General features: G+C 39.3%; 1 protein-coding gene across 1 annotated transcript; it reads right to left on the bottom strand.

Annotated features, from left to right (window-relative positions):
* Positions 1-20051: 20051 nt before the first annotated feature.
* LOC143869152 (uncharacterized) lies at positions 20052-23810 on the bottom strand. Its single transcript, XM_077376246.1, has one exon. The coding sequence runs from the start codon at positions 23808-23810 to the stop codon at positions 20052-20054; it is 3759 nt and encodes a 1252-aa protein (XP_077232361.1).
* Positions 23811-23992: the final 182 nt, after the last annotated feature.

Raw genomic sequence — 23992 nt, 5'->3', positions numbered from 1 at the left:
TGTTTTATAAAGTTTCTAAAATAAGAAACTTTCTATTTTTTAAATCTCCATCATTTATGAACTAAATCTAAAATTCACTACCATCTCATCCTCATCTCAAAACTTGGCTAAAAGCCCCTTTACTCCTTCTTTAGGGTTTCCTAAGTCTAAAAGATGGATGTTTTATAAAGTTTTTAAAATAAGAAACTTTCTATTTTTTCAACCTCCATCCATCAAATAAATCAAAGATTCAATACCATCAAATCCCCATCTCAAAACTTGGCTAAAAACTCATTCACACCATTTATGAGGTTTCTTATGTCTAGAAGATTGATGTTTTATAAAGTTTCTAAAATAAGAAACTTTCCATTTTAAAATCTCCATCCTTGATCAACTAAATCTAAAATTCAATACCATCTAATCCTAATCTCAAAACTTGGCTAAAAGTTCGTTGACACCATCTATTAGGTTCATATGTCTAAAATGTGGAAGTTTTATAAATTTTATAAAATAAGAAACTTTATATTTTTCAATCTCAATCCTTCATGAACAAAATCTACGATTCAATACCATCTCATCCTCATCCCAAAACTTGGCTAAAAGCACATTGACACCATCTTTAGGGTTTCTTACGTCTAAAAGATGGATGTTTTATAAAGTTTCTAAAATAAGAAACTTTATATTTTTCAATCTCCATCCATCATCAACTAAATCTGAGATTCAATACTCTCTTATTCTCATCACAAAACTTGGCTAAAAGCTCATCCTTGACACCGTCTCTATGGTCTCATATGTCTAAATGATGGATGTTTTATAAGTTTCTAAAATGAGGAACTTTCTATTTTTTCAATCTCCACCCTTAATCAACTAAATCAAATATTAAATATCATCTCATCCCCATCTCAAAACTTAGCTAAAAGCTCATTGACACCATCTCTAGGGTTTCCTTTGTCTAAAAGATGGATGTTTTAGAATGTTTCTAAAATACGAAACTTTCTACGTTTTCAATCTCCATACTTATTCAACTAAATCTATGTTTCAGTACCCTCTCATTCTTATCCCAAAACTTGGCTAAAAGCTCGTTGACATCATCTCTTTGGTTTTCTATGTCTAAAAGATGGATGTTTTACAAAGTTTCTACAATAAGAAACTTTAGATTCTTTCAATCTCAATCCTTAATTAGTTAAATCTAAGATACAATACCATCTCATCCTCATCTCAAAATTGAGCTAAAAGCTCATTCACCCCATCTCTAGTGTTTTCTAAGTCTAAAATATGTATGTCTTATAAAGTTTATAAAATAAGAAACTTTCTATTTTTTCAATCTCCATCCTTCATCAACTAAATCAAAGATTCAATATCATCTCATCTTAATCTCAAAACTTAGCTAAAAGCTCCTTCATACCATCTCTAGGGTTTCCTATGTCTAAAAGATGGATGTTTTATAAAGTTTCAAAAATAAGAAACTTTCTATTTTTTCAAAATTCATCATTTATCAACTAAATCTAAGATTCAATACCATCTCACCCTTATCACAAAACTGAACTAAAAGCTCCTTAACCCCTTCTCTAGGGTTTCCTATATCTAAAAGATGGATGTCTTATAATGTTTATAAAATAAGAAACTTTATATTTTATATTTCCATCTTTCATCAACTAAATCAAAGATTCAATATCATCTCATCTGCCAAAGAAGCTAAAAGCTCCATGACACCATCTCTAGGATTTCCTAAGTCGAAAAGATAGATGTTTTATAGAGTTTTAAAAATAGGAAACTTTCTATTTTTCAATCGCCATCCTTCACGAAAAAAATTCACGATTCAATAACATCTCATCCTCATCTCAAAACTTGGTTAAAAGCACCTTGACACAATCTTTAGGGTTTCTTATGTCTAAAAGATGGATCTTAATAAGAAACTTTCTATCTTTCAATCTCCATCCGTCTTCAACTAAATCTAAGATTCAATACTCTCTTATTCTCATCCCAAAACTTGGCTAAAAGCTCATTGACACCGTTTCTATGGTCTCATATATCTAAATGATGGATACTTTATAAGTTTCTAAAATAAGAAACTATCTATTTTTTCAATCTCCATCCTTCATCAACTAAATCAAAGATTAAATATCATCTCATCCTCATCTCAAAACTTAGCTAAAAGCTCCGTGATACCATCTTTAGGATTTCCTATTTCTAAAAGATAGATGTTTTATAAAGTTTCTAAATTAAGAAACTTTTTATTTTTTTTAAAATTCATCATTTATCAACAAAATTTAATATTCAATACCATCTCATCCTCATCTCAAAACTGGGCTAAAAGATCCTTGACCCCATCTCTAGGGTTTCCTCTGTCTAAAAGATGGATGTCTTATAATGTTTATAAAATAAGAAACTTTCTATTTTTCAATCTTCATCCTTTATCAACTAAATCTAAGATTAAATACCATCACATCCGCTTCTCAAAACTTGGCTAAAAGCTCATTGACACTATCTCTAGGGTTTCCTATGTCTAAAAAGATGAATGTTTTATAAAGTTTTTAAAATATGAAACTTTCTATTTTTATCTCCATCCTTCACCAATTAAATCTACGATTAAATATCATCTCTTTCTCATCCCAAAACTTCGTTAAAAGCACCTTCACACCATCTCTACGGTTTCCTATGTCTAAAAGATGGATTTTTATAAAGTTTCTAAAATAAGAAACTCTCTATTTTTTCAATCTCCACACTTAATCAACAAAATCTATGATTCAGTACCCTCTCATTCTTATCCCAAAACTTGGGTAAAAGCTCGTTCACATCATCTCTAGGGTTTCCTATGTCTAAAAGATGGATGTTCTATAAAGTTTCTAAAATAAGAAACTTTTTATTTTTTCAATTCTCATCTTTCATCACCTAAATCTAAGATTCAGTATCATCTCATCGTTATCCCAAAACATGGTTAAAAGCTCCTTGACACCGTGTCTAGGGTCCCCTATATCTAAAAGATGGATGTTTTATAAAGTTTATAAAATAAGAAACTTTCTATTTCTTCAATATTCATCCTTTATCAACTAAATATAAGATTCAATACCATCTCATCTTCATCTCAAAACTTGGCTAAAAGCTCCTTCACCCCATCTGTAGGGTTTCCTAAGTAAAAAAGATTGATATCTTATACAGTTTCTAAAATTTGAAACTTTATTTCTTTTTTCAATCTCCATCCTTCATCAACTAAATCTAAGATTCAATATCATCTCATCCGCATCTCAAAACTTAGCTAAAACCTCCTGACACCATTTCTAGGGTTTCATATGTCTAAATGGTGGATGTTTTCTAAAGTTTCGGAAAAAGAAACTTTCTATTTTTTCAATCTCCATCCTTGTTCAAATAAATCAAAAATGAATTCATGAGAACTGATTCAGGTCCTCTCTACTCCTCCTACAGTTTCTCCTTGGCGGCTCCTAATTACCCGTCGGCAAGATTGTTGGTGACCTTTGTTTAATTTTGCTTCTTTTTTGCTGTTTATGCTGCCCATGTGGCCCCCCTTTGTAATTTCTCCCCTCTTTCTAATATATCTGGTCGGGGTCCCTGCCTAACCCCAGCTTGCCCATCAAAAAAAAAAATTAAAAATTCAATACCATCTACTCATCTCAAAACAATGCTAAAAGCTCATTGACACCATTTATGGGGTTTCCTATGTCTCAAAGATTGATGTTTTTCAAAATTTCTAAAATAAGAAACTTTCAATTTAAATCTCCATCCTTGATCAACTAAATCTAAGATTCAATAACAACTAATCTTAATCTCAAAACTTGGCTAAAAGCGCGTTCACACCATCTATAGGGCTTCCTATGTCTAAAAGGTGGATGTTTTATAAAGTTTCTAAAATAAGAATCTTTTTATTTTTCAATCTCTATCCTTCACCAACTAATTCTACGATTCAATACCATCTCATCCTCATCCCAAAACTTAGCTAAAAGCACCTTGACACCATCTCTAGGATTTCCTATGTCTAAATGACGTATGTTTTTCAAAGTTTCTAAAATCAGAAACTTTCTATTTTTCTTATCTCCATCCTTCTTCAACTAAATCTAAGATTTAATACCTCTCATTCTCATCCCAAAACTTAGCTAAAAGCTCGTTGACATCATCTGTAGGGTTTCTTATAACTAAAAGATGGATGTTTTGTAATGTCTTTAAAATAATAAAATTTATCTCCATCCTTCATCAACTAAATCTAAGATTCAATCATCTCATCATCTCCCCAAACAATAGTTGGAACCTCCTTAACACCGTCTCTAAGGTCTCTTACGTGTAAAAGATGGATGTTATAAAAAGTATCTAAAATAAGAAACTTTCTACTTTTTCAATCTCTTTCCTAGATCAATTAAATCTAAGATTCAATACCCTCTCATCCTCATTTCAAAACCCTGCTAAAACCTCCTTCACACCATCTCTAGGGGTTCTTATGTCTAAAAGATGGATGTCTTATAAAGTTTCTAAAATAAGAAACTTTCTATTTTTTTAGTCTCAATCCTTCATCAACTAAATCTAAGATTCAATATCATCTCATCAACATATCAAAAAGTGGCTAAACGCCCATTGGAACCATCACTATGGTTTCTTCTGTCTAAAAGATTGATGTTTTATGAAGTTTCCAAAATAAGAAATTTTCTATTTTTCAATCTCCATCCTTAATCAACTAAAACAAAGATTCAGTACCATCTAATCCTCATTTCAAAACTTGGCTAAAAACTCCTTCACACCATCTCTATGGTCTCGAATGTCTAAAAGTTGGATATTTTAAAAATTTTCTAAAATTAAGAAGATTCTATTTTTTCAATCTTCATCCTTGATAAACTAAATCGAAGATTCAATACAATCTAATCTTCATCTCGAAACCTGCCTAAAAGCTCTCAAAACTTGGCTAAAAGCTCCTTAACACCATTTATAGGATTTGTTATGTCTAAAAGATAGATGTTTTATAACGTTTCTAAAATCAGAAACTTTCTATTTTTTCAATCTCTATCCTTGATCAACTAAATCTAAGATTCAATACCGTCTCATCGTCATTCCAAAACTTGGCTAAAAGCTCATTGACACCATTTCTAGGGTTGACTATGTCTAAAAGATTAATGTTTTATAAATTTTCTAAAATAAGAAACTTTTAATTTTTTAAATCTCTACCCATCTTCAACTAAATCTAAGATTCAACACCATCTTATCCTCATCTCAAAACTTGGCTAAATGCTTAGTGACACCATCTCTGGGATCTCTTATGTCTAAAAGATGGATATTTTTTAAAGTTCCTAAAATATGAAACTTTCTATTTTTTCAATCTTCATCCTTCATCAATTAAATCTAAGATTCAATACCATCTCATCCTCATATAAAAACTTGGCTAAAAGCTCCTTCACACCTTCTCTAGGCTTTAGTAAGTCTAAAAGATTGATGTTTTACAAAGTTTCTAAAATAAGAAACTTTTTATTTTTTCAATCTCCATATTTCATCAACTAAATCTAAGATGGAGATTGAAAATATCGAAAGTTTCTGATTTTTAAAACTTTATAAAACGTCCATCATTTAGACATAGGAAACCTTATAGATCGTGTGAAGGAGCTTTTAACCATATTTTGAGATGAAGATGAGATGGTTTTGAATCTTAGATTTAGTTGATCTAGGATGGAGATTGAAAAAATAAAAAGTTTCTTATTTTAGTTACTTTAAAAAACATTCATCTTTTAGACATAAGAGACCCTATAGACGGTGTCAAGGAGCTTTTAGCTATGTTTTGAGAGGATGATGAGATGATATTGAATCATGATTTAGTTAAAGAAGGATGGAGACTGAAAAAATACAAAGTTTCTTATTTTAGAAACTTTGTAAAATATCTATCTTTTAGACTTATAAATGGTGTGAATGAGCTTTTAGTCAAGTTTTGATATGCGGATTAGATGGTGTTGAATCTTAGATTTAGTTGATCAATGATGGAGATTGACAAAATAGAAAGTTTCTTATTATAGAAACTTTAAAAAAAATCAATTTTTTAGACATAGGAAATCCCATAAATTGTGTTAAGGAGTTTTTAGCCAAGTTTTGAGATTAAGATGAGATGATATTGAATCTTAGATTTTGTTGATTTAGGAAGGAGATTGAAATAATAGAAAGTTTCTTATTTTAGAAACTTTAAAAAATACCCATCTTCTAGACATAGAAGATCCTAGAGATTGTGTCACTGAGCTTTTAGCTAAGTTTTGGGATGAGGATGAGATGGTATTGAATCTTAGATTTAGTTGAAGAAGGGTGGAAAATGAAAAAATTAAAAGTTTCTTATTTTAGAAAATTTATAAAATGTCAATCTTTTAGACATATTAAACCCTAGAAATGGTGTCAAGGAGATTTTAACCAAGTTTTGGGATGAGGATGAGAAGGTATTGAATCTTAGATTTAGTTGATCAAGGATTGAGATGGAAAAAATAGAAAGTTTCTAATTTTAGAAACTTTATAAAACATCCATCTTTTAGACATAACAAACCCTATAGATGGTGTTAAGGAGCTTTTAGCCAGGTTTTGAGATGAGGATTAGTTGGTATTGAATATTCGATTTAGTTGATCAAGGATGAAGATTGAAAAAATAGAAAGTTTCTAATTTTAGAAACTTTATAAAACATCCAACTTTTAGACATAAGAGACCTAAGAGATGGTGGAAATGAGGTTTTAGCCAAGTTTTGAAATGAAGATGAGAGATGGTATTGAATCTTAGATTTAGTTTATCAAGGATAGAGATTGAAAAAACAGAAAGTTTCTGATTTTAGAAACTTTATAAAACATCCATCTTTTAGACATAGCAAGCCCTATAGATGGTGTTAAGGAGCTTTTAACCAAGTTTTGAGAGCTTTTAGCTAGATCTTGAGATGATGATTAGATGGTATTGAATATTCGATTTAGTTTATCAATGATGGAGATTGTAGCTAGATTTAGTTCACCATGCCTCCTTCTTCCGTGAAGGCCCTTTTTCCTAAGGAAATTCTTCAGGAACGTATTCAGGGTCTGCAACTTGGGAGGAACCCCCAATGTTGAGATCTTTGGTTTTAGGAGGCATGGTGAGAGGAAATGGGGGTGTAGAGAAGGATAATGTGTTAAAAAAAAAGAGAATAGCCCTAAAATGGAGGAAAATAGGAGAAATAGAGAAAGGAAGAAAGAAAAAAAATAAAAAAATGGGTGAAATCCTAGGGTTTGAATGGAAAAAACTAGGGTTTTAGGAAGAAGAGAGTGATGTTGAAGGGAGAAGAGGGTTTTGGAGGTGGATGTATGGAGAAAATGAAGAAAAAACGAGGAATATGGAGTTAGGGTTTGAGGAGTAGTAGAAAGAAGAGGGAAAGAGGAGAGAAAAAAAAAAGAAAAAATGAACCAGGTCCAGGGCTTTTAACGTTCCTGGCCCGATTCTCGGAGCTCCGAGAAATATTCTCGCAGTTCCGAGAACATTTTTTTCCTACTATCTCGATTCTTGGAGCTTCGAGGACAACGTGGACGAGATCTCGGAGTTTCGAGAAATTGTCTCGGAGTTCCGAGAACCGTTCCAGGTTCCTTCTGTCCATTTTCTCGGAGTTCCGAAACAAAATCTCGGAGTTCCGAGAATTTTTATTTTTTTTTTAATGTAAGGAGAACATAGTTACATATGATATTTCAAATTGCAAGTGAAACCATGATCCAATGCATGAATCACACATATGACTTACCGAAGGTTTAGATGATGGCGTGAAAATGAGATTCTAGTGAGAGAAACTCTGAGATTCTGAAATTCTAGTGAGAGAAAATTTTCCTCTCATCTTCTTCTTCTTCTCTTAGAGGTTCCTGTCATGGAAACCATTCCTCCAGATCCGGGCAAACATAGTTCTGTTCCCAGCTTGGATTCGAATCTTCCATTTCCCAGCTTAGTTTCAAGGGACAGCATGGGACAATCGTCTCCCCCTCGTGGAGCATATGCTTTTGGTCATTCCCTCCTGGGCAAGGGAGAAGGAAAACCAAATCCAACCCTCTTAGCTCAGCTTCAAAAGGCCAAAGCCTGTGAGGAGAAATACTGGCCAGCTGGTCACCTTAATCTCCCTGATTCTCATGTCTCTCCCTCTCGCCCAAAACTCTTTCCCTCTCTCTCTTTGGATGACCTTGGTAAGCTTCAGACCCAAGATCTGGGATTTGATCCTAGCACCCACTGGAAGAAAGGCACTAGGCTTCATAAAATCTTTACAAAACCTATTCGATCCTTACCCAGTTCTCCTTATAATTCGCAAAAAAAAACTGAGGCACCCTGGCACCCCAAAGTTTCCTCTTCAGTAGATCTGGAGGTCTCCCCATCTCACTCCTTTAGCAAATCCTTAGGCGAAAGCTTCATCTCTCCCTCGAGCTCAGATGGCCAGAGGTTGAAGACCGGTTCCTTTTTGGGTAAGGAGAAAACCACCCTTTTGTATCCATGGCCAAAAATAGCTCCAAACCAGCGGTTACTTGCCTGATGCCCAACCACCCTCTGTCCTTTCCGACAAAGCCTGTCTGGCCCCAGGATTCCAGCGCTTCTCCCTCCTCCGTTGATCTTGATCTCGCCCAAATCCCAAAGCAAGACTCAGCCTTTTCCCCCCTATCTGCTAGCCCGCCCAAAAATTTGAATTTAGCAAATGCGGGAATATTTGAATCTGTCTCTCAAAACCATATTACTCTCCTCAAAATCCCTGGAAATGCTAATCTAAACACAGATCTCCTAGACCCTAACCTTTCAAATTCGAAATTCAAAAATTCCCCGCCTACTGCTCCTTTGCCCCCTCTGCCTCCTGTAGACCGATTGCCTCCTCTGCTCCCTAATCCTAACCCCACTCGTTCCTGGGCCCACATTCTCTCTTCTCCCCCGCCTATCCCTTCTCAGCCTGAATCTAAACTCCCTTTTTTCTCTTCCTCTATCTCGGACAAGGGGAAAAAGAAAGCAATTTTTGTCGAAGAGGATTACGCTGAGGCAATGGATAAATGGAATAACTGTCTCTTGGGATTCTTTCTTGGCAGAAGACCGTTCTTCTCCTCTCTTAAGCAGCACCTCCAATGCAAATGGCAGCTTAAAGGAGATTTTCTAATCTCCTCCCTTCCCAAAAACTTCATTTTATTCAAATTCTCTTTACCTGAAGACTGTATTAAAGTGCTCGAGGCACCCATTACAACCTACGGTGGGAGACCTCTTATTCTTCAGAAATGGTCCCCAGAGTGTTCCTTGGAGAAAAGAAAGCTCTCTTCCATCCCTATTTGGCTTAGGTTCCCCGTACTTCATCTCAAATTCTGGACCCCCAGTGGGTTGGGGAAGTTAGCTAGTACTATTGGCCATCCTCTCTTCATGGACACCATTACTGCTGCAGGCACGCATCTAAACTTTGCCAGAGTATGTGTTGAAATCTCCCCTGAAGACGAACTCCTCGACTCAATTGACATTGACACCCCCTCAGGTACATTCCTCCAAGCTGTTGAATATGATTGGAAACCAAAAGCTTGCATTACCTGCAGAGATTTCAGTCATTCTGCGGATCGCTGCCCCCTCCTCCCTCTGCCCCTCCCTAAGTCTAAACAGGAATGGATAAAGAAAGCTTCTGAACCTGTAGAAAAGTCCCTACCTGTTTCCCCCCCTTTCAATAATCCCTCCGTAATCCCTGATGCCCACCCAAAGCCTCAAATCAGTATACATAATGGTTTCAGTATCCTTGACTCCTTAGACTCAGAAATCCCAGAAGAGCCCAATTTGAGCATCCCAACAGTCTGTGCTGAACCTAATTCCGTCTGCCTATCTGTTCCCACTCTTGACTCCTCTCCCCTAGCCTCTTCTCAATCTATGATGCTATTGCCTGTATCCTCTGTTCAACCTCTTACTCTCTCACCCAAGCCATCTCTGTTTGACCCAGGTACTGTCAATCCCCAGCTGAATTGCCATTCACCCCCTCTTTCTGCTGACCCTGGAGCCGAGAATCCTTCTACTCTGGCCTCCCAATGAAGTTAATCTCTGTTTGGAATACTCGGGGTCTCTACACCCGCTCTAAACGTGGAGAAATTAAGAGTTTTATATCGAGCTCATTGACTTCTATTTGTTGTTTGCTCGAAACCAAGGCATTGAGCCATAAGATGAAGGACTATGTTAAAGATTGTTGTGAAGGCTGGGATGCTCATGGCAACTATTCGTGTGTTCTCAAAGGTAGAATTTGGATCCTCTGGGACAGTGCTAAGATCAAAGTGAAGATAATTGAGGAATCTAGCCAGCATATTCACTGTGAGGTGGAAGTCATCCAATCTGGAATGCTCTTTAGAATGACAGCAGTCTATGCTCACAATTATTACATTTCAAGGAGAGATCTGTGGTCTAAGTTGGAACTTATTGCGTCTGTTAACCAGACGCCTTGGATTGTGTTAGGAGACTTTAATGCTGTCCGGAGCCAGGAAGAACGATATGGGTACCCTCCTAACATAGCTCAGATGGAGGAATTTAACTCTTGCCTTTCCACCTGTGCCCTTACTGATCTTCGGTCTGTGGGTCTCAATCTTACTTGGAATAACAAAGGTAAGCCGGGAAATCTGAAAATGGCCAAGCTCGATAGATCTTTGGTTAATGAAGAATGGTTGCATACCTGCCCGAACTCCTATACTGAATTCATCCCCCCTGGAATTTCTGACCACAGCCCTTTCATTGTGTCCTGCTCAAACCACCAATCTCTTGGCCCTAAACCCTTCAAGTTCATGGACATGTGGTTGGATGACAAATCTCTTTACCCTATTGTAGAAAGAGCCTGGGCTCATAAGGTGAAAGGTAATCCTATGTTCTCTCTTGTCCAAAAGCTGAAAATGGTCAAGAACCAAATCAAAGACTGGAACCGAGAGGTTTTTGGTAGAATTGACATTCAAGTGCCAATCATCAGAAAATCCTTGTTAAAGATCCAAGCTTCTATAGAGAAAGAACCTGCCAGTCACCACCTCATTGAACAGGAAGCTCAGATCAGGGATGACTTGCTGAAATACACTTCCCTCGAAGAATCCTTTCTCAAGCAGAAATCCAGAGCCCAATGGCTTCAATTGGGAGACTCGAACTCCAAATTCTTTTACTCTCATTTGAAAGTAAGACAAAACAAAAACAATATTCTTGCTATGAAAAGAGAGGATGGCACTCAAACCACTGACCCTATTGAAATCTCTTCCATTCTGATCAGCCACTTCTCTAGGATTCTTAATCATGGTAAATCTCAGACTGCTGCTGTCCCTGATCCAATCCAAACTCTGAATGTTGGGGAGGCTGACTTCTTAACAACCCCCATTACTTCGGAGGAGATTAAAGATGTAGTTTGGAAATCTAATGGAGACAAATCCCCTGGTCCGGACGGCTTCAATGCCTCATTCTACCGATCCTTTTGGTACCTGCTGGGAGATGAGTTCATTGCTGCTATAAAGAATTTTTTTAAATCTGGTAAGCTTCTCAAATCTGTCAATGCTACTTTCCTATCCCTCATTCCTAAAGGCCCTGATACCTCCTCCCCTTCCCATTATCGCCCAATATCTCTTTGCAACTTCTTGTATAAAACAATAACCAAAATCCTGGCCAACCGCCTTCGGTCCGTAATTTCCAACCTTATCTGTCTGTCCCAATCTGCCTTTATTAGAGGGCGGCAAATTCAGGACAATATTCTTCTCACCCATGACCTTCTCCATAGCTTTCACCTTCCCTCCCCCTCCCCTGCCATGTGCCTGAAAATTGATCTTGCTAAAGCTTTTGACAACGTTAACCGTCAAGCTCTGTTATCCTTCATGGCCAAGCAAGGTTTTAATTCAACCTGGCTGGGCTGGATAGAAAATGTATCTTACACTCTTCCTTTTCTATCCTGGTTAATGGCTCCCCCCAAGGCTACTTCAATTCCTCTAATGGCCTCCGCCAAGGAGATCCCCTCTCACCCCTCCTCTTCTCTATTTCCATGGAAATGCTCTCTGTCCTTCTCGACAATGCCTATTCCTCGAATACCCTTTCCACCCGCTTTTCTCAAGACACCCTTGCCATTACTCATCTGCTATTTGCAGATGATCTAATGCTCTTTGCAATGGGAACTGCCAGCAATGCCACCATTCTTTCTTCTTGTCTGACTATGTTCCATAGGATTTCTGGGATGGAGGCTAACCACTCTAAATCTGAAATCTACTTCCGGGGCACTACTCTCAGGGATAAACTTGATATACTGCAAATTCTGGGGTTCAATGAAGGAAGTCTCCCGATAAGATACCTCGGTCTCCCGTTGTTTACATCGAGACTCACTGTCTCCGACTGTGCTCCTCTGATCACTAAAGTCCGGAAACGCATTGTCAGTTGGGCTAGCAAGAGCTTAAGCCAAGCTGGTCATATCGAGCTTGTTAAAACGGTGTTAAACAGTTTCATGATCTATTGGTCCTCAGCTTTTGATATCCCCAAGGGGGTAATTGACTCTATTGAGAGTATTTTTCGGACCTTCATCTGGGGAAGTTCTGAAGGAAAAAAATCCCACCACTCAATTTCGTGGAATGCAATGTGTCGTCCTAAAAGCGAAGGAGGAATTGGTATTCGTCACCTAAGGGACATCAATGTATCTCTCCGAATCAAGCAGGTATGGTCTATCATTGCTGAAAAGAATACCCTCTGGGCCCAATGGTTCTCCCTGAAATATATCAAATCAAAAAAAATTTGGACTATTAAGCTGCCTTCAAAGCCTTCATGGGGGATTAGAAGTATCATCAAAAGTAGAGACCTGGCTAAACCTCACATCTGCTGCGTAGTGGGCAATGAAGCAGCCATTGATCTGTGGTCCGAGCCGTGGCATCCGAGGGGAGTAATTTCTTCCATCATTTCCAAGCACAGAACAGATTCCTCCCTGTCATCCTTGAAGACTCTCGAGCAGCTGCATCATGAAGGATCCTGGAATCCTATTCTGAACCTTGGATCCCTCACTCAGGAAAAGTCTCTTACCACAAATACTCCTATTTGGAAACCAAACAGTAATGGTATATTCTCTACTAAAAGTGGGTGGGAAGTTACTAGGCCTCACTTTGAAAAACCGGTTTGGGCTTCGCGAATTTGGTTCAGCGGGCACATCCCTCGGCATGCTCTTGTAACTTGGAAGGCCCTCAGCAATGGTCTTAGCACAACTGATAACCTCCCATTTCTTGACCCTACTATCAGCAGAAACTGTATTTTATGCAACTCTGGGCCAGAATCTGTTAACCATCTCTTTTTCCAGTGTAGCTATTCAAATTGGGTATGGAAATCAATTCTTCGAAACCTTCAGCTATGACGCAACCCAGAACCTGATCTTATTCAGAAAGAGCTGTGGCTGGCAAACCACTTCAAGGGTGCCGGGCAAACTTCCAAATTAGCTTTTATTGCTTTGGAGGCCACCATTTACAACATCTGGTCTGAGCGGAATCACCGAATTTTTCGCAATACTTTTGTTCCCAAATCAGTTCTCCTATCCAGAACTCTATCTCTCATTCGAACAAAAATTCTTGGCTTGCACCTGGAAGATGTGGATACTCCAACTAACAGGTCCATTGCAGCCAACTTTGGTTGTGCTTTCTGTCCCAAAATCCGTTCTCCTCAGGTATGTTGTTGGAGCAAACCGAATCAGGGGTCTTTCAAAATTAATTCTGATGCATCTCTATCTACTGATGGGGGAGGTATGGGAGGTGCAATCCGGAATCATAACGGATTTCTCGTATCTATGTTCTCAGTTAATGTTGAGTCCGAAGAGATTCTGGTGCTGGAAATCAAAGCTGTTCTCGTTTTTTTTTTTTTTTTTTGGTTGGCAAGCTGGGGTTAGGCAGGACCCCCACCAGATTCATTGAAATAAAGAGCAAATACAAACTAAGGAGGCTCAAAAGCCAACAAGAAGGGAACAAGCTCCCAGCACAACAACAGCCAAGAAAAATAAGAGAAAAAACAGCTTCCATTCGGAGGATTACCCAAATTTCCAAAGGGAACAGACTCCCTGTTGTCCAAAAACCAGAGCATTCTAATTAAGGACTGGAGCCACTCAATCCCTTGAGTTATGGAAGAAAACCCTCCCGACCAATTAGGGATCCAAAAAGAAGGCTCAAAATAATCGACATAGAAACTATGGGAAGAAGCCCAAAATCTGGAAAAAAGAACAGGATCTGCGCCCACGTTACAGCCGAGTGTAAACCTTACCAGAGGAGTCATCAGTAATAATAGCAGCAAGAGCAGAGGGGATAAGGTTGGTAGCTATATTAGCGCCTTTGCACATACAATCCACTTTGGACAGAAAGTCAGCTGCTCTATTTGCCTCTCTCCAGACGTGAGAGATTTTCCATGAAGTGAGAGAGGAGAGGGAGAGTTTTATAGAGTCCAGCGTGTTAAGCAGTTTCCAAGGGCAGCAAAGAACTCCAGATATGATTTTTTCCGCAATCGAGGAATCAGTTTCGATCCAGATGTGCTGAAATTTCAATTGAAGGGCAGATTTAAGCCCAAATGCAATTGCTTCCAACTCAAGGACATTTATGGAATCAGGCAGTCTATTGACAGAATACATAGCATATGGTTCTCCTTTTTCATTTCGAATAAGACCTCCAATTGAGCCATAGTCTCCGGAGAGCGAAGCATCAGAATTCAGCTTGAGGAAGGAAGGCTTGGGGGTATCCAGCTACAAAACTTTTGAAAGCAACGGCGAGGAATCAGACATATCCTGAGGTTGGCAGCGATAGCTTCATTCCTATCAGATTTCAAGTCATATAACAGCAGGTAGGATATTCTATTTTGGATAACACATAGGATGTTTCGCAGCACAATTTGCTTGTGAGTCGACTTTTGGTTAAATATTCTGCAATTCCTTTCAGCCCAAATGCTATAGATCGCAGCAGAGTATGCAATTTTAAAGGCGGTAGATATCTGACTTTTCCCTCGAAAAGTGAACCGCATCCATTCTTCTTCCGCTCTAAGGGAGTTTGCTGGTTTTCTTCTCTGCTTAAATCTCCGTAAAACGTTTTGCCAAATCCAAGAAGAGAATGCACAGTTAAAGAATAAGTGATCATGAGATTCTTGATCTTGATTACACAAGATGCACCGAGGATCTCTTGAGCTGCCCAGAAATTGAAGGCGATCAATAGTGCTGAGTTTACCTTGAAGCGCTTGCCAAGCTATCATACAATGTCGAGGGATATACCCATGGAACCAGATAGATCGAAACCAGCAAGGTTTTTCATTTTTTTGACAAATTTGCTCCCAAGCACTGCGCATAGAGAATTTACCATTCGATTCTGGTTTCCAAATAACAGTGTTATCAACAGAGGATAGGTGATAAATTGCCGAGTGAAGGATGCTACCCAAATTATACGGGGGGGAGATAAGAGTGGTATCCCAAGTACCATTCAGCCGAACGTCTTCAATGGTCACAGTGCGAGGGATGTTGTAAACTATCCTTCCCACAGAAGTTTGGGAGTCAATTGGTCCATTTGGATGCCATGGATCCTTCCAAAAATTTATACCTTTTTCAGCTCCCACAGCATAACAAATGAACTTTTTTGACCAATATTTGGATCGAAGTCGATTCTAAAATTGCGGCAGATGTTATCAATGGCACCTCTAAAACTCCATGGAAATGCTTTGCCTGTACTAAGGAAATACGTTAGTTACTCTCCTTTTTCCTCCAATGGAAGATTTCCCATATTTGGCGAGAAGAAAATAGTGTAGCAGACTTCCTTTCTAAACGAAACTGCCCTTGCAAAGGTACTGCTCTCCCCCCTTTCCTGGCCGCCCCGGCGCTCCTCCTGCTCATGGACTCAGATAGGATAGGCAGTGAGTACTATCGGTTGTAATTTTACATGTTTCGCTATCTTGTGCTTTGGGCTCTCTGTTGTTGGGAGCTTGATCCCTTTATGTTGGCTTTCCAGCCCCCATAGTTGTATCGAATTTTTATTTCTAGTGCCTGGTTGGGGTCCTGCCTAACCCCTGCTTAATCATCAAAAAAAAAAAAAGTTTTAGGTATCTTAATTAAGGGTGATGGTACTGACTCCCCCTTAAAATGAAGTGGGCTATGGGTACCAATTGAGTGAGTTTTAGAGTTAGGGTTGGATCATCTAAAACCATGTAGTCACTATCAAAACAAGAGATATATATATATAGATATATATATATATAAGGAGAATTCTGTCTTCTATTCATGCTTCATGTGCAAACTCTTTCACTTGATCTAAACTCCAAATGTTGAGTCCACTCCTAAGGTTACAAAATCGATCCTCATTAAGGGGTTTTGTGAAGATATCCGCCAATTGTTCATTGGTGTGATGTACTTAATTTCAATATCCCCTTTTTGAGAATGATCTCTTAAGAAATGATGCCTTACCTCTATGTGCTTAGTTCTAGAATGTTGAATTGGATTTTTTGTCAAGTTGACGGCACTTGTATTATCACAATGGATTGGAACATTACTAAATGCAAGATTGTAGTCTATGAGAGTATTCTTCATCCATAGGATTTGTGCACAACAAGCGCCGGCCCCAATGTATTCTGCTTCAGTAGTAGATAAGGCTACCGATTTTTGTTTTTTGCTAAACCAAGACACTAGAGACCTTCCAAGAAATTGACAAGTGCGACTTGTGCTTTTTCTATCAATTCTACAACCGGCAAAGTCGGCGTCCAAAAATCCTACCAGGTTGAATTCATTCGATCGTTCATACCATAAACCTAAAGAAGGAGTTCCTTTGAGATATTTGAATATCCTCTTAACGGCACTCAAATGAGACTCTTTAGGAGCCGATTGAAACCTAGCACAAATACATACGCTAAACATTATATCCGGCTGACTAGCGGTCAAATATAATAGACTACCTATCATTCCTCTAAACTTTTTCTCATCAACCGGTTTGCCAATTTCATCCTTTTCTAATTTGGTGCAAGTACTCATAGGAGTTGGCTTGATTTGTGAGCTATCCATGCCAAATTTCTTAAGGAGTTCCTTCGTATACTTCTCTTAGTTGATGAAAATTCTATTTTTACATTGTTTGATTTGAAGTCCTAGGAAATAGGTAAGCTCTCTGTGGACCCCGATCCTGAGGTAGGCGAGAGGGAACGAGTCCCTAACACCCTCTCTGGATCATCCACGTGTGTGGAGAGCTCTATCAAGGAACTCTAAAAAATGGATGCCACCCTCATAGCATAGCACGAGTGGCGATGTAAAAAAAAAGAGATATGTCTTGATCCGGAGCCAAGGCTCGAAACCGAGACATACCTAAAATAAACTCAGAGTCGCCATCCATGGATATGCCATGGAACCCTAAAATCAAATCCTCTGTGCAATGGATAACCAGAAATATATATGGGTTCGTGCCTGGTTACGAATGGAGAAGGTCTGAGAGCACCCCCAATTCGTCCGAGTGCAAGCACTTGGTCTCTTATGCCATTTTATTAACTCCAAAGAAGTTTGGGTAAAAATCATATGAAATGGGAACAATCCTCAGGAATCGTCTACCTAAGCATGCATTTCCTGAGGATAAAATAATAAGCACACATAAAATAAAATGAAAGATGTGTCACCTAAGCATAGCTAGGTTATGAGTGACATGCCTAATGGGTGTCTAAGTTCTGATGTGCAAACACATGCAAGCTATAGCTAAAGGTATATGATCAGTACAAGAAAGTAAGAACACATCAAAACAACAAATCCTAAGACTCTAAATGATTAGCCCGAGTCCTTGGATGGTCTGGTATTCATCCAAAGAAGCCTACGTATCCTCGCCTCCACGAGAATCAAGGCAACGTAGTTCTTCGCGCCTATTCTAAAGCTAGGATGCCTAAGACACCTATACCTCTATCCTAGACTCGATCTAAAAGATCGGACCAGTTATTAAAGTTTCTTGTATGATTATTTAAATTCCAGTGAATTGTGAATTTTAGGACACCCTATATGCCCTAACTAAATGCAGATTAGCCCTAAGCTAATGCAGGTGGTTCCTACAACCTATGTGTAACTAGGCTGTGTTTCCTAAGGAAAACAAAGGGTGGACTAACGTGCCCTACTCTAGTCATCACTCGGTGATGTGAATCGCCGACTGACCGGATGGAGGCGCTCCTATAACTCTAGGACAGACCCCTAACTCTAAAACAAGCACACAAGCAAACAAACAAAACAGCCTATCAAAAGAAACTCCTAACTTTGAAACTCTCTATCTAGGAGAAACTCCTAACTCTAGAGGAAGATCTTTTGAAAACAAGGTTTTAAAGGTTGCTTATTCAAAAGATTTAAAAAAATGCTATTTACAAAAGTTTGGTTGGACTTGGGATATAAATCCCAAGCTGCACTACGTACCTCGCAAGAGGATCAAGCCAACGTAGTTCAAAACGAACTCTTCTAATTAAAGTTTTTCAAATGTTTTTGACATTTTTAAAGTTTTCAATGTTTTTGACATTTTTAAAGTTTTTAAATGTTTTTTTGAGTTTCGAATTTCTAATTTTTTTGAGTTTTTAAAATATTCAATGTTTTTGGATTTTAAAACTTTTTCCAATATTTTTTGAAATTTAAAGAGTTTTCACCCTTTTGGTCAAAGACCTAAGGGAATATACAAAGCAAAACCCTAGGGCCGAACCCTAGGGCTAAAAGGGGAAACCCCTAAACAAGGTAAACTAACGCCAAAGACGAGGGAATGATCTAAGATCACAAATAAGAAAAGCTTTAATGAGACTATGCTAGTTTCTAACAAAGAAGAACGACGACAACACTAAGGAGAAACTCCTAACAGATAATACCAAGGAAGGAGTACAACTGAGACATAGGTTCTCTAATAATACCACGAAAAGATGAATGAGTCAAAGACTCTCCGATAATATCTCTAAAGTAGACAACTGAGTCAAAGATAGGGCGGGGATAGGGTTTTTGCCTCACGATACTTTCAATGGATAGGGTTTTGGGGGAAGAAAACGATGGTGGAAGTGGCTTTGGGTGATAGTGGTGGTGAGGATCGGAGGAGGTGATGGCCGGAGAAGGAGATGCCGAAAATGGGTTTTGAGGATGATGGAGGAGGTACGGTGGTGGGATGGGTTTTGGGTTAGAGGATTAAATTGATGGCTAATGAAGATGGGATTTGATGGTTTTGGGTTCACCGGATTCCAACAATTTGGTCGGAGAAAATGGGGGTGGAGGTGACCAGCGGCTAGTGGTGGTAGAAGTAGAAATCAGAAGAAGAAAAAGAAAAAAAAAAGTGGTGTTGACCGGTGGTGGGACCGAGGCTTGATGATGGCTGGAGTTGGTCGGTGGGTGGAGGTGGCACGACCGGAGACGGTGGCTTCGCCGGATTCCGACGGGGTGTGGTCAGAGAAGAAGAGATAGGCTAGAAGAGGGTAGGGTAGAAGAGGGTTTGGGTGTAGCAGGTGATGGTAGAGGTTGCAGATGGAGGTCGGAAATGGTGGCGGTGGCTGAGATGAGGATCGATTGGAGGTGGTGGCCGAGCGGAGCTCCGGCCGAAGATGGTGCCGGAGACGAAAGCTCCCCAAAATCCCCTTTCTCCTTCTCTCTGGTTTTTTTTTCTCTTCCTCCCTTTCTCTTTTCTCCTCATCCCTCTTTAATTTCAAAAAATCTCCAGATCCAGATCTGAGATTTTGTCCCAAAATCTCAGATCCAAATCTGAGATTTTCTCCCAAAATCTCAGATCCAAATCTGAGATTTTCCCTCATACACTTCTAGATCTTACACTAGCCTTTCTAAATGTCTATAATTTTGTCTCCATCATAAAACCATATAGACACATCCTTAGCCTCTCATTTTTTTTTTTTTTGATGGGCAAGCTGGGGTTAGGCAGGGACCCCGACCAGATATATTAGAAAGATGGGAGAAATTACAAAGGGGGGCCACATGGGCAGCATAAACAGCAAAAAAGAGGCAAAATTAAACAAAGATCTCTAACAATCTTGCCGATAGGGTAGTTCGGAACCGCCAGGGAGAAACTGTATGCAGAGTAGATACCTGCACCAGGTCTCATGAATTCACTGCCCCTAGCAGCACCAGAAACAGCCCATAAAGCAAAAGCTCGATTATAAACAACAAGAATCATGGGAATAATCATCTCAATCGAGGATAGCGAGTACCCAATGAATCTTGAATAACAAGTTCAACAAGCTGAGAAGGGATGCCCATGACCTCTATGTCCATCCCTTTGCAGGGGCATTCCGGCTTGGATAGATAGTCAGCTGGCTGGTTCGCTTCTCTCCATATATGGGATACCTTCCAATTATGGAATTCTTGGAGACGTTTTATTATTGTATTGAGCAGAGATTTAGCTCGCCAGGGGCAGTCCCAGCTCCCATTCATAATCTTCACAGCTACCAACGAGTCAGACTCGATCCAAATATTACTGATATTCAGTTTTCTCGCCAGTTCAAGACCATGTAATATGGCATCCATTTCAAGAATATGAATGGATTTCAGATCAGTATTCAAGGAGAAACAGCCTCTAATAGTCCCAGTATAGTCACGAAGGATACCTCCAATGCCAGCGGCATCCCCTTTCATAGAAGCATCAGAGTTAAGTTTTACCACGTCTCCACCCGGTTTCTCCCATTGGCAGAATTGAGGGGAAGAGTTGACAGCGAACAGGGGGCATTTGAATTGTGTTGCAAAGCATAGATTTCGGTGGCCCGGTTCATCTGACAAATTGAGGAATAAAACTCTGTTTCTAATGGTGCTAATGATCCGTCGAAGAATGGTTTGTTTGTGAGTGCTAGGATTACCATGAATTCTGGTGTTTCGCTCAGCCCATATAAGATATATGGTAGTCCCGAAGGCAATGCGGATGGCAGTGGCACACTGACCACTACCTTTGAAATGAATTCTTATCCAGGCTTCTTCCTCAGGTAGAGAATTCAGGGGTTTTCTTTTTTGATTGAACCGCCGGAGGATGGAGCTCCATATCCATGCAGAATAACCACATCGAAAGAAAATATGGTTGACAGATTCTATGTCCGAATTACACAGTAGACATCTGGTTTCTCTTGAATTGCCCAAGAAAAGTAGCCTGTCACGAGTGAGCAAACGGTTTTGAACGGCCTGCCAAGCAGTGAAGCTATGCTTTGGCACATGGCCTTTAAACCATATGGAGGGGGCCCAGATTGCCTTGGGCCGCAATATCCGAATGAAATTCCAGGCTGATTTCAGAGAGAACTTGCCACTAGGTTCAGGTTTCCAAACAGGGTATGGGTCAGCTTCATTTGTAAGAGCAGAGTTGATAATTAGGTTTAATTCTCCCCCCCCAGAATATTCAAGGTGTTCAGCCCAAATTCCGTCCTCCATCAGCGAACTAATGGTAGAATTGAGAGGGATTGAGTTGATTTGAGGGTCTTCGAAAGTTCGTTGAATCAGAGCCCCTGAAGGGTGCCAAGGTTGACGCCAAAAATCAATTCCAGCACCATTTCCAACCGAGTAGCAGATATACCTCATAGCCACAGCTCTGATTTGGAAAATGCCCCTAGCACCCCAGGATGGGTTGGACGGGTATTTCATTGTCCAGAAGTTCTTCCTTTTGACATATTTCCAATGGAACCAGTCCGCCCAAGGGTTGCCCTTAGAATTCAAACATCTCCACAGGCATTTTAGTTGGAAAGCCTTGCTAACCTCATAAATACTCCGGATACCTAAGCCACCTTCCTCCTTGGGGGAGCAGACATTATCCCAGCTGATGGGGTGATAAGAGTTGGCCATGGATGATCCTGCCCAGACAAATATTCTCATAATTTTGTCAATTTCATTGAGGACTCCCATTGGAAGTCTGAAAGCAGAGGACCAATAGACACTGAAAGAGTTCAGAACAGATTTTATAAGCTCCACCCTGCCAGCCTTAGATAGGAACCTGTTTGTCCAGGAGGCAATCCTCCCACGGATTTTAGATATGAGGGGGATACAATCGCCATTGGTCAGTCTACCAGAAGTTAGGGGCAATCCCAGATACTTCATGGGAAGGGCTCCTTCATTCATCTGCAGCACCCTTCTAATGTGTCCCTTGAGCCTATGATTACATCCAGCAAATATAATCTCTGATTTATTGAAGTTAGCCTCCAACCCGGTGCAGTTTTTAAATCTGTCAAGACATTCTTTGATCTTTATAGCATTGGCAACAGAGGCATCCGCAAAGAGCATGACATCGTCTGCATAAAACAAATGGGAAATGGGCAGATTTTCTGTAGAGAAAGGGGATGTGAGAGCACCAGAACTGATAGCTTCAGTAAGGATACCCGATAAGATTTCCATAATAAAACAGAAGAGGGTGGGGGACAGAGGATCTCCTTGTCTGATCCCATTGGTGGCTTTGAAATAGCCCCGAGGGCTCCCATTGAAAATGACAGCAAAGGATGGGCTGCAGATGCACTGTTTTACCCACCTACACCACTTTTCATTAAAACCCATTTTTGTCATGTATACAAGAATGGTTTCATGAGACACCTTATCATAGGCTTTCCTGAGGTCAATTTTGATGCAGATTGCAGGTTTGGCATTTTTCAGATGGAAATTATGAATAACATCCTGCGTCAGTAAGATGTTGTCATGAATCGATCGCCCTTTTATAAAAGCTGATTGGAGAGGACTGATGATACCATTCATAAAATGACGGATCCGATTGGCCATAATTTTAGTAATGATTTTGTATGCGAAATTGCAAAGGGCTATAGGGCGGAACAAATCAGGTGTAGCCGCATCACTACATTTAGGAATTAGAGTGATATTGGTAGAGTTTACCTCAGCCAGAAGGGTATCATTTTTGAAGAAGTGTTGAATGGCCTTCACAACGTCAACACCAATAATGTACCAGAATTTCTGATAAAATTCGCCGTTGAAGCCATCTGGACCAGGAGCTCGGTTTCCATCCATTTCGAAAACCGTAACTTTGATTTCCTCCTCAGGGACCGGGCGGGTTAACCAATCTGCTTCCTCCTGCAAAAGGATTTTGAAGGGGGTGGGCAGCAGAGACTTCTCACAAATTGTGCCAGAGTTGAGCAGGTTTTGGAAATAAGAGATCATGATGTTTTCAATCTGGGAGTGATCAGTCGTCAGGTTACCATGAACATCGAGTAGACCCCCAATACTATTTTGATTTCTTCTCGCATTCATAACAGAGTAAAAATAGGCAGAGTTTGAGTCACCCAGGTTTAACCATTGCACTCTCGCATTCTGCCTGCGCATGGATTCTTCCATCCGAGAGACTTTGAAAAATCGCTCCTTGAGAGAGGATTCTCTGCTTCTAAGGTGAACATCAGTTGGGTTAGATGCTAAGGCAATTTGAACATCGTCAAGGTCTTGCTTAACAGCAGGGGCAATCAGATTAACCCTCCCAAATTTTGTTTGATTCCAGATCTTGATAGCCTGTTTAGTATTTTTAAGCTTCTGAGAGAGACGGAACATGGGATTACCTTTAGAATTGATACTCCAAGCTCTTTCAACACATTCAAAGATCGAGAGATCCATAAGCCACGCACTAAAGAACTTGAATGGCTTCTTGATCTCATTATGTCTCTCAGCGAGATGAATAATTAGGGGGGCATGATCAGAAGTTCCAGGGTATCGATAGATAGCAAAGGAATCTGTAAGAGTATTTATCCATTCATCATTCACTAAGGCTCGGTCCAACCTTCTCAGCTTAAGCTCGCTAGTTTTAGGGCTGTTACTCTCATTTTCATTTTGAAGATGATTTAAATAGTTTGAAAACTCAAATCTTTCCTCTTCAAAAGACTTGGATGAACTTGCCATGTTTTGAAAGCTCAAAACATGAGTCTCAAGTTCACTCAAGCGACTCTTAAGGGTCTCATTTTCAAACTTTAAATCTCCTTCCATTTTGGCTTGGGCTTGAAACTTAGAAGAAAAGTTTTGATTTAAAGATTCAAGTTTGTTTTAAATATGAGAAAGATTTTTCTTTAAAGCTTTATTTTTTGACATTTGCAAATCCAAGGCTTCACAAACATCATTATAAATCATTTCATTATCATTAGAACTTAAACTAGAAGATGGATGGGAGC

The sequence above is a fragment of the Tasmannia lanceolata genome, unplaced genomic scaffold (assembly GCF_043159265.1).
Source record: "Tasmannia lanceolata isolate RefF3 unplaced genomic scaffold, GAP_Taslan_0.1 ptg000003l, whole genome shotgun sequence".
NCBI classification, from domain to species: domain Eukaryota; kingdom Viridiplantae; phylum Streptophyta; class Magnoliopsida; order Canellales; family Winteraceae; genus Tasmannia; species Tasmannia lanceolata.
The sequence above is the reverse complement of the archived record's forward strand: the minus strand, read 5'-3'. Positions and strand labels throughout refer to the sequence as shown.